The 19,132-nt window shown below is 45.6% G+C and overlaps 1 protein-coding gene across 1 annotated transcript in view; it reads left to right on the top strand.

Moving 5' to 3' along the window:
• The window catches only part of SVOP (SV2 related protein), a 110,592-nt gene that overhangs the window by 50,251 nt on the left and 41,209 nt on the right, over window positions 1-19,132 (top strand). Inside the window, exon 6 of the mRNA XM_016924135.4 lies at window positions 9,212-9,336. Within this exon, the coding sequence (XP_016779624.1) occupies window positions 9,212-9,336 (125 nt within the window). The remainder of the gene's footprint in view (window positions 1-9,211; window positions 9,337-19,132) is intronic.

The following is a 19,132-nucleotide window of genomic DNA, read 5'->3' as shown; positions in this document are numbered from 1 at the left end:
GCTTGAATCAGTAGGTGCTCCAGAAGCAGGTGATGGCTCAATGAATGAATGAACGTTCCAGCAATGCCATAGAGGATGCAGACTCCAGCTGCATCCCCTCTCACTGCTAATGCGCAGGAAACTTGGGCCAGCAGACACCTGGAAGATGGTGATCAATATAACTGCCAAGAAATGGTGATCAATATAATTGCCAAGAATGTAACTCCAGAGGCAGCAGGCTGGAAACTAAATGCAGCCATGATGGGCCTTGGGGTCTTGGCTGGTGATGAGGCTGGAGATGGCAGTTGGAAAGGCCTCTCTGGGGCTCCCAAAGGAAGTAAAAGCTGGTTATTACCCCCCTGTTAACCCAAGGAGGAATTACTCTGGTCTTCAGTGGCAGCTCCTTAGATTCTGCCCCCATCTGCTCTCCCACCCACTTCCTGTTTCTGGAGCATATGAGTGATGGCATGGTGATTTTCTGTTTGGAAGAAGGAACAAGAGTTTAAGGACAGGAGAGAGGAAGGAAGGAAGGAAGGAAGGAAAAAAAAGAAGGAGGGAAGGAAAGAAGAAGGGAGGGAGGGAGAAGGGACAGAGGGAGGGAAGGAAGAAAAAAAGGAAGGAACTAAAGAGGGCACGAGCACAGTGGCTCATGCCTGTAATCCCAGCACTTTGGGAGGCCGAGGTGGGAGGATGACCTGAGGTCAGGAGTTCGAGACCAGCCTGACCAACATGGTGAAACCCCATCTCTACTGAAAATACAAAATTAGCCAGGCATGGTGGCGCATGCCTGTAAGCTACTCAGGAGCTGAGATTGTGCCATTGCACTCCAGCCTGGGCAACAAGAGTGAAAATTTGTCTCAGAAAAAAAAAAAGAAAGAAAAGAAAAGGGGGAAAGAAGAAAGGAGAAAGAGAGCGAGGTAGGAAGGGAGGAGGAGGAAGAAAGGAAGGAGGTAGGGAAACAGAGTGAGGAAGGGGGAGAAGGAAGAAAAAAAGGAAGAAAGGAGGGAGGGAAGGAGGAGGGAAGGAAGGAGAGAAGAAAAAACACCTCTGAAAATAAAATAGAGTCATTTTTGTTTTGATGGAGCTGAGCAGCCGTTAAAAGAACTGTAAAGCTGTGGCTGTCTGAGGCTGAATCCAGTGTTAATCTTTAAGCCGTTAAAATAATCAAAGGAGGCCAGGAGTGGTGGCTCATGCCTGTAATCCCAGCACTTTGGGAGGACAGATCACTTGAGCTCAGGAGTTAGAGACCAGCCTAGGCAACATGGTGAAAGCCCATCTCTACAAAAAATACAAAACTTAGCCAGGCCCAGTGGCATGCACCTGTAGTGCCAGGTACTCAGGAGGCTGAGGCAGGAGAATTGCTTGAACCCAGGATGGGGAGGCTGCAGTGAGCCGAGATCATGCCACTACACTCCAGCCTGGGCAACAGAGCGAGACTCTGTCTGGAAAAAAAAAATACATTTATTTGTTCCTAAGACAAACATGCACAAACACACACACACACACACACAGACATGCACACACACACACACACACTTCAGGAATCCATAATGAGGAAATTTGCTGAACCCCAAATTCTGCTATCCAATTGCTGAATCATAAGGCAGTGAGGAATATAAGAGAAAATGAGTAAAAATACCTTAACTTTGGGCTTGAATCTGACACTGCATGGCTAAAGCAAGCCACTCCCCATCTAGGGCTGAAATTTCCTTATTTATATCAGAGGAGGCTGGATTAGAAAACACAGATATTCATAGCTACCATTCATTGAATCCCCAAAATGAAAGGGCAGGTGGGTTTTGTCCCTGTGTCTGTTCTAATCATTTATTAGAGGATGCCAGAAACATGGATTTGAGGAGTCAGAAGGCTCAGTGGGATAGTGCTGTGATTGACTAGTGATGTCTGCCACAGGCACAAGACTGAAGAGCGTGGAGGGAATTTAGTAAACTCCATGAGGAAAGGGGCTGCATTTGTTTTGTTCACTGAGTTGACCCCAGAGCCTGACCTCCCTGGTTGAGAGTGCACACTCAATAAATACTTCTTGAGTGACTGAGCTGTGGTGGATGAGAACCAGACCTCTTTGTTTCCACTCTCTGCTACTTTCTTATCCTCTCTAGAGCAGCAACTGCCTTATCCTCTCCAGAGCAGCAACTGCCTGATGAGTGTTCTTTGTTGACCTGGAAAGTCCACAATGCACAATGGTCATTCATGTAGGATCCCAACTTCCCTTGGAAGAGTATGTTTACTCTGCCACTAGGGGCAGTAATTCACTTGGCGTTCCCATATAGACATCTTCACGTTTGTGAAGGGCCTCAGAGGAGATTTTAAAGAGATTTACAGAGGGGTTTTCGGAAATGCCATTTACTGAATCTTGAAGATTGTAACCATATTTTGGCACCTTCCAAAATAGTAGTTCTCAGTGCAGGGCTAGGGGCACTTGGCAATGTCTAGAGACATTTTTGATTGTCACACCTTGGGGGAGGGGTGTGCTACTGGCATCCAGTGCATAGGGGCCAAGGATTCTGCTTCATAGCCCACAGTGCATGGGACAGCCCCCACCATAAAGAATGACCCAGTCCAAGATGTTGGCGGTGCTGAGTTTGAGAAACCAGGCTCTAGAAAACATGTGCAAACAATATCGCCAAGTTGCAGTGATGTGGCATCCGCTTTTCATGGTCTTTCTTCATCTCCTGGGCCTGCTCAGCCCTCATTTCTTTCTTTCTTTCTTTTTTTCCTTTTTTTTAAATTGAGACAAAGTCGCGCTTTGTCACCCAGGCTGGAGTGCAGTGGTGAGATCTTGGCTCATCGCAAGCTCTGCCTCCCGGGTTCAAGCGATTCTCCTGCTTCAGCCTCCCAAGTAGCTGGGACTACAGGCACGTGCCACCAGGCCAGGCTAATTTTTATAATTTTAGTAGAGACGGGGTTTCACCGTGTTAGCCAGGATGGTCTCGATCTCCTGACCTCATGATCTGCCCACATCGGCCTCCCAAAGTGCTGGGATTATAGGTGTGAGCCACCATGCCTGGCCTCAGCCCTCATTTCAATATTTGCCTAAGAAGCTCATTTGGACAAGTGAAATAATGCAGTGTCATTGTGAAAAGCATGGGTTTTGAGGCCAGACTGCTTGGGTTCAAATCCCAGCTCCTCTAATTAAAGGCAAGCTATTCAACTTCTCTGTGTCTCAGTTTTCTCATCTGTAGGTGGGATAATAATAGTCTCTCCCATGGTGCCATTATGAGGAGTAAATGGCCCTTGTACATAAAACTCTTGGCACAGAGAAAATGACATAAATGTCCATTATTATACCTATCATTTGCCAAGCTTGTGGTGTCCGTAAATGGCAATGCCAGCATTGAAATACAGGCACACCTGGCTCCAGGGTCCACATCCTTAACCCTGACCCTGGCCGCTGGGAGACATAACTGAATTATCCCTCAGAATTTAGTTGATTAGTTGAACATTCATTCATCCCAAATAGATGAAGCCCAGGAAGGCTGCCCATATGGTGTCCCGCCAGTTCTTCCAACCAGCTTGATAAATTCCATACCCAACATGAAACCGGCCTGACCAGAGGGAAAGAGAAAGTGTCCCCAGATTGCAGAGCTTCCTCCTCCCCAGCATGGAATTCTGGCCCAACCTCAGGAAGGACAGATCAGACTCTAATTATAAAGCTTCCCCAGAATTCCCCCAGGAACACTGGGCAAGCCAGGCAGCTGGCAAGCCTTGGCAACCACCGAGAACCTCCTTGATCTGCCCTGGCCCAGCTATAAGATTCCTGCCGGGGCGTTCACCGCATGATATTGTGGGGCATTCACATACGGGGTTAGGACTCAGTGAGCCACTTTGGTTCCTACAGAAGTTTCTACCACCTGGGAGTTTGTGGCAGCCATGGAAACGTGAAGGAAACTGTAGGTGTGTGGTCTTGAAGACATGGAGATAAACGCATCCAGGTTTCTATCACAGTGCACCCCTGTTGACTGAGGTGAGCTTGGGCAAGATGCTTCACCTCTCTGAGCTTCAGTTTCCCCATCTGCAAAATAGACTCCATAATAGGCACTTTAATGGGGGGATTAAATAAGAAAATGTAGCCAGGCGTGATGGCATGTGGCTGTGGTCCAGGCTACTTGGGGGCTGAAGTGAGAGGATCGCTTGAGCCCAGTAATTCAAGGATGCAGTGAGCTGTGATTGAGCCACTGCACTCCAACCTGGGTGACAGAGCAAGATGTCATCTCTAAAGAAGGAAAGGAAAGGAAGGAAGGGAGGGAGGGAAGTGGGGGGAGGGAATGGAGGGAGGGAGGAAAGAAGGAAAGAAGGAAAGAAGGAAGGAAGGAAGGAAGGAAGGAAGGGAGAGAGGGAAAAAGTGTATAATACACTTAGAATATGGTATGGAGCGGTCACTATCTAGTTCAAAAGCTATTAGGTCTATCTTATCTTTAAGAAGGAAGTGGAGGTGCCTGGCAGGCGCTCGGACTCCCTCTGATGATCCTTGGGCCTCCTCGACCTGTAAATATTGTCCTTCGGTTGAACGTGTTAGAGAATACCACAGGCCACATTTGGCCCATGAGCACCAGGCTTTCTAGGCTACAAGTTGCAAACTGGTAACCCATAGGCCAAATATGGCCCCCTGATGTGTTTTATTTATCCTGCACAATGTTTTATAGGATTTTGAATCGGTTGCCTCCATTTCAAAAATGACATCTTGCATAAAAATAAAGTTATGAGTTTTTTGGAAAATCAGGTAATCTGGAGGCCTGGAACCCACATTTTGTCATGGTATCTTTTGGCTAGAGTTGAACAGAGGCTGACACAACAGGGCAAGTTCCCTGTAATTCCACCAGGCCCCCATCCTTGCTGTGTTACACGTGCATTGTGCATTTATGTTTTCTGTCAGAGGTCACAGGGAGCCATCAAAGGCTCTAGAGGAAGGGAGTGGCTCATTCAAGGTTGGAAGTTCTGGCTCCAACTTTGGCACCACTTACGGATCTTCAGCAAATCGCTCAACTACTTGGGCCCTTGCTATGCTAATTTGTAAAGTAGACATGAAAATAACAACCTTTGTTCACAGGGCTGCTGTGAGGACCCAGTGTAATGTTGTGACAGTGGTTAATGAAATGCAAATGAAAGTTCCATGAAGTCAGAGACTCTGGCTGTCATGTTCCCTACGGTAGCCCAGGGCCTAGCAAACAGCAGGTGTTCAATATATGCATATTTTATGCATGAATGGTTGAATAATATATATCAGTATCTTTAATGCTGGGTACACAGCATGTGTTCAACATGTGTTTATTGAATAAATGAATGAATGGGTCAAGAAAATATGTCAGTGTCTGGTATACAGCAGGTGCTCAATACATGCTTATTGAATGAGCAAATTCATGAATGCATAATGTCTATGCATCTACCCTGGAGCCTTATATATAGGGTATGCTCAATAAATGTAAAAAGAAGGGAGAGAGGGAAGGAGGAAAGAAGGAAGGAAGGAGCTATCAATCTATAGAGGGCAGAACAGATATTAGACAGAATGACAGTCATAGTTAATGAAAAGCCCAAAGGCCCATGAGACATGTCTGTGGAGTCCCAAACAAGCTATCGAGTGGGGCTTGCTGGCAGTACCCCCTGCTTTTGTAATATCCATGACAGGCCTTACACAGGGTTGCTGAGCCCTCATTTTGGGGCAGCTGGAAAGCCCTGGCATCAACAGACAAATGCAGAGCCAGCTGCAACCTGTTGTGATCAAACAGGACAGATAATATGGCTCCCAGCAGACCTTGAAGGAGGGTTAACTCCCATGCACTTGTCTCGGTGCCTTCTTTTCTCCCGCTGATGCCAATTAAGTCTTCTGTTTGATTCAAGACTCCTTGGATTCCAAGGAAGAAAGTCCCTATTAAGTTAGCTTAAGCCAAAAGAAAGGGATTAAATGTCTGTATGGCCAGTACCGACGTTACAGTCATGGATTTAGGAGTGCAAAAATGTTGCTTTATTATTATCATCACTTCCTAGACTTTAGTAAATCCTGTGCCACCTATTATCTTGTGTACTTAATATCTTTCTTCTTTCTTTTTTTTTATTTAATTTTTGTAGACCAAGGGTCTCGCTATGTTGCCCAGATTGTTCTCAAACTCCCAGCCTCAAGTGATCCTTTTGCCTTGAGCTCTCAAAGTGCTGGGATTACAGGCATGAGCCACCTTGCCCGGACCTTAATAACTTTCTTTATATCAAATTGCTTTTTAAAAATCGATCACTTGTAACATGGGGCTAATAAAAAAATTGTAATATATTTTTGGAAAGTGAAACTATACAGTCTTAATTGGAAGATCAATAACAATTGCCTTAAGTAGGAAGTGACTGCAAAAATAAATGCAACACAAACAAAGCAATGTTATTAAATTCTTAGTGGTTGTGGTTGTCCCAGTGCCTTCTGTGTTAAATAGAGAGGAGAGTAGCTATTTTTAAAATGTGTTGGCTGGGTGTGGTGGCTCATGCCTGTAATCCTAGCACTTTAGGAGGCTGAGGTGGGTGGATTGTTTGAGTCCAGGAGTTCGAGACCAGCCTGGGCAACATGGTGAAACCCTGGTCAACATGGCAAAACCCTTACTCTACCAAAAGTACAAAAATTAGCTGGCCATGGTGGTGCAAACCTGTAATACCAGCTACTCAGAGACTGAGGCAGGAGAATCGCTTGAACCCAGGAGGCGGAGGTTGCAGTGAGCTGAGATCGTGCCACTGCACTCCAGCCTGGGTGACTGAGCGAGACTCTATTTCAAAAAAAAAATAAATAAATAAATACAAATAGATAAATAGGTGTTAAAGACAGACTGGCACCTCACGGACTCTTTCTCTTTGACATAATCATAAAAATGAAGACTGAAATGAAAAAAATAACTTTCTTGTGAGGTGATGCAAAATTATTTAAAATATTCTCTCTGCCACATAAAGTCATTTTCTAAAAGACTTGAAATCATTTGGTAGGCTTCCAAATTTCCTCACTCATCTCCTTTAATTCAGTTTAATATCTTAAAGCAAAAAATCAGTATGTTTCATACTTGCCCCCTGAAGTGTTCCCTGGGGGACAGGAAGGTGAACTCGCCCTTGGAGCTCTGGGAAGGGTATTGCAGAAAGAGGCCTGACCAGACCTCACAGAGCAGGTTGAAAATGCCTTGAAATTTGCATTTTACCCTCTCATATTTGGCATTGATTGTGATATAAAAATAGTATTTGTTTACTCTTAATTTTTTTTCCAATCTCTAAGGGTAATTAACACTCCAGGAATATGTGCCATGTTTGTCTTTTTTGTTTTGTTTTGTTTTGTTTTGAGATAGAGTCTCACTCTGTCCCTCAGGCTGGAGTGCAGTGGCAAGTTCTTGGCTCACTGCAACCTCCACCTCCCGGGTTCAAGCAATTCTCCTGCCTCAGACTCCCAAGTAGCTGGGACTACAGGCACCCGCCACTCCGCCTGGCTAATTTTTGCATTTTCAGTAGAGACAGGGCTTCACCATTGTTGGCCAGGCTAGTCTTGAGCTCCTGGCCTCAAGTGATCCCCGGCCTCAGCCTGCCAAAATGCTGGGATTACAGATGTGAGCCACCGTGCTCGGCCCCATGTTTGTCTTGAAGCATTGTGTCCCTCTGTGGTTCTTGACCCTATTGAACACATGCCCTCTTTACTTTAAAAATGTGGAAAATGTGCCTCTGTAATCCCAGCTACTCAGGAGACTGAGGTAGGAGGATCCCTTGAACTCAGGAGTTCAAGATCAGCGTGGGCAACATAGCAACACTCCATTTCTTTAAAAAAGTGAACACTTTGAATAACGCCTTCTTAACTATCCAGAAAAAATTTCCAAAGATAAAATAACCTAGTCATTCACATACTTTAAAAAAGAAATCAGCCAGGCGTGTTGGCTCACACCTGTAATCTCAGCACTTTGGGAGGCTGAGGTGGGTGGATCACTTGATCCCAGGAGTTTGAGAATAGCCTGGGCAGCATGGTGAAACCCCATGTCTATAAAATATACAAAAATTAGCCAGGCATGGTGGCACACATCTGTGCTTCCAGTTACATGGGAGACTGAGGTGGGATGATCACTTGAGCCCGGGAGGTTGAGGCTGCAGTGAGCCGAGATTGCACCACTGCACTCTAGCCCGGGCAACAGAATGAGACCCTGTCTCAAAATAAATAAATAAGAAAGAAATAAGTTACTTGTTTCATTTGCAAATTAGGAGGATGTAAGAGTATGTCATTCATTAAAATAACTTCAAAATGAGTTTGCCCGCACAGGAAACTGCCTTTATATTATGTTTTATTCTTCATAGTAAAAATATCACTCAGTACAGTTATACTTTGATATAGTTTTATCCTGGTACAATAGATGTTAGAATAATGATGCCAAAATAAACTTGTTAATGAGAAAAAGAAAGAAATCAGTTCTAAAGTGCTAACTAGGAGGGAGAAATTTAAAACGTCATTAATAAAATAAAATTTATTTTTAATATGCAAATGTTTACCTACAACTCTGTCTAGATGACAAGAGGAAGGGGTCAATATCTGCCCCTGATTGTAAATACGTTTGGACTTAACTGAATATTGTTGATGGTTTTTCTTTACATTTGACCTTTTAAAATAAGGTTTAGATCAGTCTATTCATAGATAAACCCTGAGTGAAAGCTGACACTGAAGCTTCCCATCAGTGACTCAAATGCTGCACACAGCATTGTCATTGACAGCATGGTTTTCTGAAAAGAACAATTTTGTAAAGTTCCAGGTAAAACAAAGTAAATTTTCTTTTGACTTACCTGAAAGTTGCGTTCCTGAAAAATTAAGTGTATATTCAAACTATGCCAAAAAAAAAAAAAAAAAAGTCTTGAATGTGTGAAACAGAGCAAAAGGTCTAGGTGCAGATAATCAGAAACAGAGTTTCAGCTGCATGATGGTCGGGCAGAACATTTGAGATGGTATGAGATGCAGGACAATCTATTTTGTCTCCTGTATTGTGGAATATCTGACATATCTGGCCCAGATTGGCATTCAATGCCAATCATTGGGACAACCAAGAATGCCCCATGATTTTCTCACCCAACCCCTGTGGGTTGGCACTCCCCATACAGAGGACCCCAGTACCCCCTTGGTTGTGTAGGCTCCCTTTAATGTGACCCCATTATCGGCGGCTCTCAGTGAGGTGCAAACGCTACCTGGAGGTGCTGAAAAGCCCTTGTGATTCCGTGTCTTCCTTCTCTTCAGGGGCTGAAGATCAGCGTGCTGTGGACTCTGTACTATGGCATCCTTAGTGCATTTGCGCCCGTGTATAGCTGGATCCTGGTGCTCCGGGGCCTGGTGGGCTTCGGGATCGGAGGAGTTCCCCAGTCGTAAGTAAATACCCAGTGCTGGCTATGCAGCCAGGCTGCCCATCCACATGTCTGTTCATGGTCTGGGTCAGGAGTTAGGGGCTGAGATGGGGCAGCAGGGGTGCAGAGATGGCTATACCAGGGCTTCCAGGATCAAGGAGCTATGGTGTAGCAAGAAAATAGCATCATTATCAGTATTGTTATGATCAACAACAGCAGCAAAACAACACAATGGCTGGAAGGTTGTAAAAGCAAAATAATAATGCATCTAGCATTGATTGACTGTTCCACTTGGACGCATTGCAGCAGCCCAAGAGGTGTGTGTTATTGTATTATTGCAATCTGTGTTTTACAGTTGGGGAAACTGAGCCTCAGAGAGTGAAATCATCTGTCTGAATCACATGGTAGGTAACTACAATATCCATGCTTTTAGCTACCATGCTGCTTCCCACGCTCTTCCTACCTAAACGCAAGGCAGGGTATGATGCTAACCACATGTCACTCAGGCAGCAATTTGCTGTTGCTGTTGTAGTTTAAGGTACTGAGAATATTCAGAGCTGTAGGAAGAAGCCACTGTCTCCTGGGGCATTGAGGAAGACTTCCTATTTGTGATGGGCCCTGAAGCAGAGATTGGCACACTATGGCATATGGGCAGAATTCGACCTGCTGACTGGTTTTGTAAATAAAGTTTTATTGGAACACACCGCACCCTCCATTTATGTATTATCTATGGTCGTTTTCATGCCACAGCAACAGAACTGAGTAGTTTCAGCAGATATATGGCCTGCAAAGCCTGAACTATTTACTATGTGGCCCATTATAGAAAATGCGTGTTGGACTCCACCCTAAAAAATGATAATAGCCAATATTTAGTGTTAACTATGTGGCAGGTGCTGTTCTAAACGGTTTACCCAGATGATCTCCTTTAATCTCTCATTTTCCCTAGAAGGTAAATTCTATTATTAACCCCATTTTACACATAAAGAGACTGAGGCACAGAGAGGTAAAGTAACTTGCTCTAGGCAACACAGTCAGGAAGTGGTGGAGGAGCTGGAATAGCAACTGGACCTTCTAACCCCAGTGCCTGGGCTCTATACCCACTGCATTTTACTGCCTTGCTATTAAGAAGGCAAAGGATTTGGAAAGACCCAGAAGGAGACTTGGAGAAGATGTAGGACATTTTCTAGGAAGTGAACCACATGAAAAGAGGAAGCCGTAGCTGAGGCTGAGGAAGGCTAATTGTCTGGTTGGTCAGCTTGGAGGGATGAGATCTGTAAGAGAAAGCTGGCCAGGCGTGGTGGCTCATGCCTGTAATCTCAGCACTTTGGGAGGCCAAGACGGATAGATCACTTGAGCTCAGGAGTTTGAGACCAGCCTGACCAACATGGTGAAACCCCATCTCTACTAAAAATACAAAAAATTTCCGGGCTTGGTGGTGGGCACCTGTAGTCCCAGATACTTGGGAGGCTAAGGCAGGAGAATCGCTTGAACCTGGGAGGCAGAGGTTGCAGTGAGCCAAGATCGTACTGCTGCACTCCAGCCTGAATGACAGAGTGAGACTCTGACTCAAAAAAAAAAAAAAAAAGAATTAAAAGCTGAGGTTGGACAGGTAGGCCAGGGCAAGCTTGTTAAAGGCCTAAAATGCCAGGCCAAAGGGATTCTATTGGTGATGAGGAGCCACTGAGGGTTCTTGAGCAGCGGAGGTACCTAGAAGTATGGATCTGGCTATGGCAGGTAGAACAGCTTGGAGGTAAGGAATCATTAGGGAAATTTTGCAAGAGGACCAGGGCGATCCCTTGTAGTGTATTCATTTATTCCACCAATATTTCTTGAGTACCTGGAAATGCTAGGTGCCAGGACGCAGCACTGAGCAAGAGCACCATGGTCCCTGTTCTAGGATGGGATCCTGGGGAATAGACTTTGAGATGGAGATTACTGTGCAGGTGGTTACTAGGATTAACACCTGTAAGAAAGTGAGAAAATTAGGACCAGCGAAGGGGGAAGCTGAGTTGCCATACCATTGCCACAGAGGCCTCTGGTCAGCTTACAGGGTTTCAGAAGCAGAGGTGGCCCTTCAGAGGTGTTTCAGATTGGGGCAGGGGGGCTAGGCCTTTTTACCCTCACACCAACCAGGCATCGGATGTGGGCTGCCCTCAAGGATGCAGCATGATCTTAGACAAGGCAGCTACTTTTGGCCAAGGCAACTTCTGCAAGGGACTCAGCTATGAGCTCCTGGCAGGCAATGCTCCTGCTCATTTTGGAGGGAATAAAAGCCTCAGTCCTGAAAGGCAGACCACGTAGCACATCACAGCATCCTCCACAGTCCAGGGTGGACCCACTTGCTTCAAATATAGTCATGTGTCACTTAATGATGGGGATGTGTTCCAAAAATGCATCAATAGGTGATTTTGTCATCGTGCAAACATCATAAAGTGTCCTCACACAAAGCTAGATGGGACAACCTCCTACACAGCTAGGCTGTGAGGTATAGCCTATTGCTCCAGGGCTACACACCCGTACAGCATGTAGCTGTGCTAAATACTTCAGACAATTCGAACACAATGGTATTTGCATCTCTAAACACATTTAGACATAGAACACCTACAGTAGAAACACAGTATTAAATTAAAAAAAAAAAGGCCAGGCATGGTACCTTACACCTGTAATCTCAGCACTTTGGGAGGCTGAGGCAGGAGGATCCCCTGAGCCCAGGAGTCTGAGATCAGCCTGGGCAACATAGCTAGACCCCCTCGCTATTAAAGAATAATGAAAATAGGCCAACTCTGGGTGCACTGCCTGTGAGTTAGCCCTGCTCTGCACAGAGCAGTACTCTTCAATAAAAGATTGCAAAATAAATAAGTTAATTAGTTACCACAGTATTATAATCTTATGGGACCACCATCATATATGTGGTCTGTTGTTGACTCAAATGTGTTATGCAGCCCATAATTGTAATCAGCTCACCCCGCCTAAGAACAGTTCCTCCAGGATTCTGGATAATCTCTTTTCTGCAAAAGTCTCACGGCTGCAATGGATGCCAATGGAGCTCACAGTTGAGTTCCTTGCAGAAGTTGCCTTGGCAAAAAGGCCAAATGTCTCCCACCTCTGCTTCCCATTCTAAATTCCTCTCAGCTTCAGAGAGCACTCTCACTGATCTAGACGGTTTACCTGGGTGGGTGACTGAGACCTCATGCCTAAGGGATTCGAGTCCCTGGTCGCCATGCCTCTTTTAGGCCATAGCTGCTGCGCTTGTCCATTTAACACCAAAATTGAGCAGGAGATTACCAAGAGATGTCTGGTATATCACCTGGGTGGCCCTATGATAGATGGGGCTTATTAAGTCTTAATGATGGTTAGGATCAATTTCTCTGACATGGGACCCAAGGAGTCCACGGTGACTCTTTTTCTTGCCTGTTCATTTCTTGACACAAAGGAGCCCAAAGTTACTGGGTAGCAGCTGTTGCTTAAAGTCTAATGGGTCCGGGCATGGTGGCTCACGTCTGTAATCCCAGCACTTTGGGAGGCCAAGGCGAGTGGATCATCTGAGGACAGGAGTTCGAGACCAGCCTGGCCGACACAGTGAAACCCCGTCTCTACTAAAACTACAAAAATTAGCTGGGTGTGGTGACACACACCTGTAATCCCAGCTACTTGGGAGGCTGAGGCAGGAGAATCACTTGAACCCAGGAGGCGGAGTTTGCAGTGAGCTGAGAGCGCGCCACTGCTATCCAGCCTCCGCGACAGAGCAAGACTCCATCTCAAAAAAGACATTCTACTGGGGCTCTTGCTGTGTCTCCTGTGGAAGCTTTCCCTCCCTGGGAGCCAGGACCTCTAGACCCACTGAGCCCAGAAGTTGCAGGATGTGAAGTACAAATCCCCTGATCTGGGTCACTGGGACTGATGACAGTGAAGCCTACTCTTACTTCGACCCCTTAATTTCCAGACCCATGAATCTTTTCTCCTGGGAATGAAGCATCATAATGGCAGTGGACTTAAGTGGGTATTGTGTCCTGGAGGACAGTGCCCCATGGTCACAGGGCATCGTCTCCAAGCTGACACCTTAGTGTCACCTTCAGAGTCCTGTTCCATTGCTCTCTCAGGCCAGCAGCTTCAGGATAGCACAATATATGATAGGACCAGCGGATTCCAGGCCATACACCCAATTCTACATCTCCTTCACTCTATATGGGCTCCTTGGGTCCCATGCAATGTTATGATGGATCCTTTGTCAGTGGGTCAGACATTGTGTGAGCCCTCAGGTGATGGTGGTGACTGAGACCTTGTGGGCAGGAAAGATAAACCAGTACTCAGAATAGGTGCCGATTCGGTCAAGATGAATTGCTGCTCCTTCAAAACTGGAAGAGTCCAATGTATGTACCTAAGTTGCCACCAAGTGACATGGAGTGGTTCCATCCTGGGGGCTCCATGTTGGTCACTGTTGCGGGCAGGCTGGCTCTTTGGCAGCACAAGCAGCAAGATCAGCATTGGAGGGTGGGGATCTGTTCAGTCCTGCTAGAGCGCCCACCCCCTCAGGGGTAATAGTTCAGGGATTGATTTCTTATGCCTGCTGAGCATCATGATTGGGGAAGACTGGAAGAGACAGCCTAGAAGGGTAATGCTAATTCTTTTTTTTTTTTTTTTTTTTTTTTGAGACGGAATCTCGCTCTGTCACCCAGGCTGGAGTGCAGTGGCGCAATCTCGGCTCACTACAAGCTCCACCTCCAGGGTTCACACCATTCTCCTGCCTCAGCCTCCCAAGTAGCTGGGACTACAGGCGCCTGACACCACGCCCAGCTAATTTTTTTTGTATTTTTAGTAGAGACGGGGTTTCACCATGTTGGCCAGGATGGTCTCGATCTCCTGACCTCGTGATCCACCCACCTCAGCCTCCCAAAGTGCTGGGATTACAGGCGTGAGCCACTGCGCCCAGCCAGCATAATGCTAATTCTAAAATAGATCATAGGCTCTGAAACCAGACGGCTTTGGTTTGAATCCTGGCTGCTCTGTCACATAATAGCTGTATGACCTCAGGCAAGTCACTGAACCTCCCTGCATCTGTTTTCTCATCTCTAAAATGGAACAACAACATCCCCACCTCATGGGGTCCCTTAAAATAGTCATTAAATGACGACATTCTGTAAAATGCCCAGGACAGTGCCTGGCAGAGCACTCAAGATTTATTAACAAGCATTTGATCTGCTGAAGGCTTTGGCAAGAAGCTCAAGCGTCATTGTGATGTATGATGGATGACGGATGAATGACTCAAGGTATCACTGTAGATAGAACAGGGACAGGGGAGATATGACCACATGGATTTGATACATGAGCAAACTCCCAGCCTCCTCCTGCCACTTGGGAGGCTGGAAGGATGGTGAGTGGCTCTCAGCTCTCCTCAGTCCTTCCCTCCTTGATTCATGATTAATTCCTCCAGGGCTCTGTAGAGTAGGCATTTGACATACACTTCTGGATCTGGGATGAGCTTACAAACCACTGGAGCTTGAAGGAAAGGCTATTAATGGAGCCGCAGCCATAAATCTGGGCTGGCAGGGGCTTGTGGACAATGTGCTCCACTTCTGGCCCAGCTCCAGGAATTCCTGCAGACACAACTACTGCCCTATTCATGAATATGATGAGTTCATTGAGGACGATACCGTTTTCCCCTCGTGGCTGGAAGGAATATACTCACAGAAGAGCAAATCAAATTCCCTTACCAGGGATGCTCAGAGAGATGCCTGCAGAAATAGACTTCAAACAGTCACTGGATTTTCTTCTCATATAAGGAAAGATAAAGGATTTAAATATTCAGAATGTCCACAGAAATTCTTGTTCAAGATGGTAGAATGAGAAGTGACATTTTCTATTTCTTCTTCTTCTTCCACATTTCCTGGAAATGACATAGAAGTAGTAAGAAATAGAATAAATCTTTTCTTTTTGTGAGAGACAGGGTCTCGCTCTGTTACCCAGGCTGGAGTACAATGGCAAAATCATGGCTCACTGCAGCCTCGAACTCCCAGGCTCAAGTGATCCTTCTGCCTCGGCCTTCCAGGCACACACCACCATGCTCAGCTAATTTTTTCTATTTTTTGGTAGAGATCGGGGTCTAACTGTATTGCCCGGGCTGGTCTTGAATACCTGGCCTCAAGCGATCTGCCTACCTTGGCCTTCCAAAGTGCTGGGATTACAGGCATGCATCATGGCGCCCAGCTAAGAAATAGAATAAATACTTAAGAGTACTGGAGAGCAAGAAAATGGTGCCATCAGTGGATCAGAATTTTGAGAAGCCTCTGGAAGCTTATAAGCAGATGCGATTGCAAGGGTGGAGTAACTGGAACAGAGAAAATCACACCCTAAAACAGCAAAGGGGCAGGACTACAAAGAGGAAGAGAGATTCTTCCCATGGGGTTCTGGGATTATGGCACAGGACACCAGGGGAATAAAATAAAGGACATAGAGGAGCTAGGAGGGCCTTTCCCCCTTATCTCATGCTTATCTTAAGGGTCCCCAGCTTGCCTGCCTGCTCCCTACTTCTTCCCCATTTAGTTATTCATGTATTGAACACTACTGTAGCCCTTCCATGTGTTTATTGAGCTATTACTACATTCCAGACACTGAGCCTCGTGCTTTACGTGTATTACCACTTTAACGCTCATCTTAGGATGTAGATATTATGATCATCTCCATTTTACAGGTACAAAAGCTGGAGCTTTGTAGAAACTAAGTAGCATGCCCAAGGTCACATAGCTAGTAAATGGCAGAGCTGATGTCTAAACATCACTTGACCCTCCAAACCTATTATCTGAACTACTCCACTAAATAGCTTTTTTTTTTTTTTTTTTTTTGAGACAGATTCTTACTCTGTCACCCAGGCTGGAGTGCAACGGCGTGATATCTCGGCTCACTGCAACCTCCACCTCCTGGGTTCAAGCGATCCTCCCACCTCAGCTTCCCAAGTAGCTGGGATTACGGGAGCAAGCCACCACACCCGGCTAATTTTTGTATTTTTAATAGAGACGGGGTTTCACCATGTTGACCAGGTTGGTCTCGAACTCCTGACCTCAAGCGATTCGCCTGCCTCAGCCTCCCAAAGTGCTGGGATTACAGGCATCAGCCACCACGCCCAGCCTAAATATCTGTTTTATCTGTGAGGAGGGCAAATAAAAACTAGAAACAAAATTGCAGAAGAAATATTTAGCCACCCAAGAGAGCCACTGGCTTCCCACCACTGTAACTCTATCCACTTACATAAAAATAATGTCTTAATTATACAATGTTCCTATCTAGTTATAAAAATGGCTCCCTTAAGTTCATTATTTAGAAACATTTAGTTGGAGATATTTTGATGTGATTAAATGCAATTAAAAGTTTCCATTAATTTACAATAGCTTTATCCTATTGCAGCAACTCATAAAACCAGATGAAAAAGATTTTGCTGTATAATTCTTAAAAGCTCAACAACCAGAAGTCCTTGTAATGTACTCTGAATTTCAAGTATAAATGTCAATTAGGGCCGGGCGTGGTGACTCACGCCTGTAATCCAAGCACTTTGGGAGGCTGAGGCGGGCAGATCACCTGAGGTCGGGAGTTTGAGACCAGCCTGACCAACATGGAGAAACCCTGCCTCTACTATAAATACAAAATTAGTTGGGCGTGGTGGCACATGCCTGTAATCCCAGCTACTCGGGAGGCTGAGGCAGGAGAATTGCTTGAACCCAGGAGGTGGAGGTTGCAGTGAGCCGAGTTCACGCCATTGCACTCCAGCCTGGGCAACAAGAGTGAAACTCTGTCTCAAAAAAAAAAAAAAAAAAAAAAAAAGTCAATTAGATCATTAAGGAGCCCATTCCTCTACCCTGATCTGTGCTTTTCTACAACCCTCCTTCTCTCCTCCCTTCCTCATTCTTTTCTTTCTTTCCCCAAAGTAGATATAATAATGGAGCTTATCAAGTGCTGGGCACTTTGCTAAATGTTCTGCTCAGACTACCTTACTTGGTCCATTGAACAACTGTTTTATCCCCATATGACAGATGTGAAAACTGAGGCTTAGAGCTCACAAGGGACTTGCTGGAGGTCAGATAGTTATTATTACTATTTTTGAAACCGGATTTCGCTCTGTTGCCAAGGCTGGAGTACAGCAACACGATCATACCTCCCTGCAGCCTCAAACTTCCAGGCTCAAGGGATCCTCCCACCACAGCCTCTGGAGTAGCTAGGAGTACAGATGTGTGCCACCACGCCCAGCTAATTTTTAAAATTTTTTGTTGAGATGGGCTGCAGGGCACAGGGTGGGCGGTCTCACTGTGTTACCCGGGCTGTTCTTGAACTCAAGTGATCCTCCCATCTTGGCCTCCCAAAGTGTTGGGATTACAGGTGTGAGCCATCGTGCCTGGCCAGATAGTTATTAAGTGTAGTGTAGGGGGCCTGGGCACAGTGGCTCATGCCTGTAATTCCAGCACTTTGGGAGGCTGAGGCAGGTGGATCACTTGAGGCCAGGAGTTTGAGACCAGCCTGTACAACATGGCAAAACCCCATCTCTACTAAAAAATATAAAAATTAGCCAGGCGTGGTGGTGCACACCTGTAATCCTAGCTACTTGGGAGGCTGAGGCAGGAGAATCACTTGAACCTGGGGGGCGGAGGTTGCAGTGAGCCGAGATCGCACCACTACACTCCAGCCTGGGGAACAGAGTGAGACTCTGACTCAAAAAAAAAAAAAAAAAAAAAAAAAAGAAAAAAAAGAAAAGAAAAGTAAAGAAAAAGAAAAGAAAAAAAAGTGGAATGTAGGGTTTGCTTCTACTTTGTAACAAACCACCTTTGCATTCATGGTTTAAAACAATGATTAATTCAACTCATGATTCTGCAGTGAGGCAGTTTGGTGGCTCCTCTAGACTCCGTGGGACTTGCTCATGTGTCTTCAGTCCACTGAATCATGGGGCACCCAGGCACCTGGTCCCATGGCATCTGAACAGGGGTCAAAGGCAGCAAGAAGAAGCCACAAAGCTTCTTGAGGCCTATGCTTGGAACTAGCATAACATCATTTCTGCTACATTCTGATGGTCAAAGCAAGTCACAAGGCCACACAGATCCCAGGGAGGGGAAAATGAACTCTTGATGGGACGTGCTGCAGTCATACTGCAAAGGTGCATAGATACCGGGACGGAAAATATTGGAGCAACTTTGGCAGACCAGTTGCAACTGGGTTCAAATCCAGGTGTGTCTGGTGCCAAAGCCCTTACCATGTTGAACAACAATTTCAAAGGGGTTTCGGGCATATATAGTCAGAAGGTCCTGTTAAATCATTTATATCCACGGCGTTTCTGGTACTGACTTGGAGAATGACTCTGGAGTGTAGGCTGGTGGTTCTTAACAGTTTTCTAGACCCTTTAAGGCAGGTAAGAGGAATCACATGTAGAATCCCAGATTAATTACACTTTCTCTCTACGGAGGGACATCAAGAAGGCATAGACTTGAATTCAAGCAAGGGAATTAAATACAATTTTATTTTTGTCATTAGAGACAATATACTTTTGTTTTACAAAATTTAGAAAATGCAAATAAGCACCAACAAGTAACAAATGATAATCACCTGTTACTGCCCCGTGTCTCTCCACGAAAACATCAATACAGGTTGGCACTGGGCCCATGTGTTTTTTTACCTCCAGTAGAGGGCGCCATGCACCGCAGCCAAACACCATTTATGTAAGCAGCTGCGGTGGGAAACCTGGAGTAAGGTAACCCACGCCCTACTTGTGTTTTAGCTGCTTTTAAAGACAGTACCTCAGGTAGCTGCCCAGCTGTTCTACCTTGAAACCTGCCTCAGAATG

The sequence above is a fragment of the Pan troglodytes genome, chromosome 10 (genome assembly GCF_028858775.2).
Source record: "Pan troglodytes isolate AG18354 chromosome 10, NHGRI_mPanTro3-v2.0_pri, whole genome shotgun sequence".
Taxonomy (NCBI): Eukaryota; Metazoa; Chordata; class Mammalia; order Primates; family Hominidae; genus Pan; species Pan troglodytes.
Note: the sequence above shows the minus strand (reverse complement) of the source record. Positions and strands in the feature narration are given on the sequence as shown.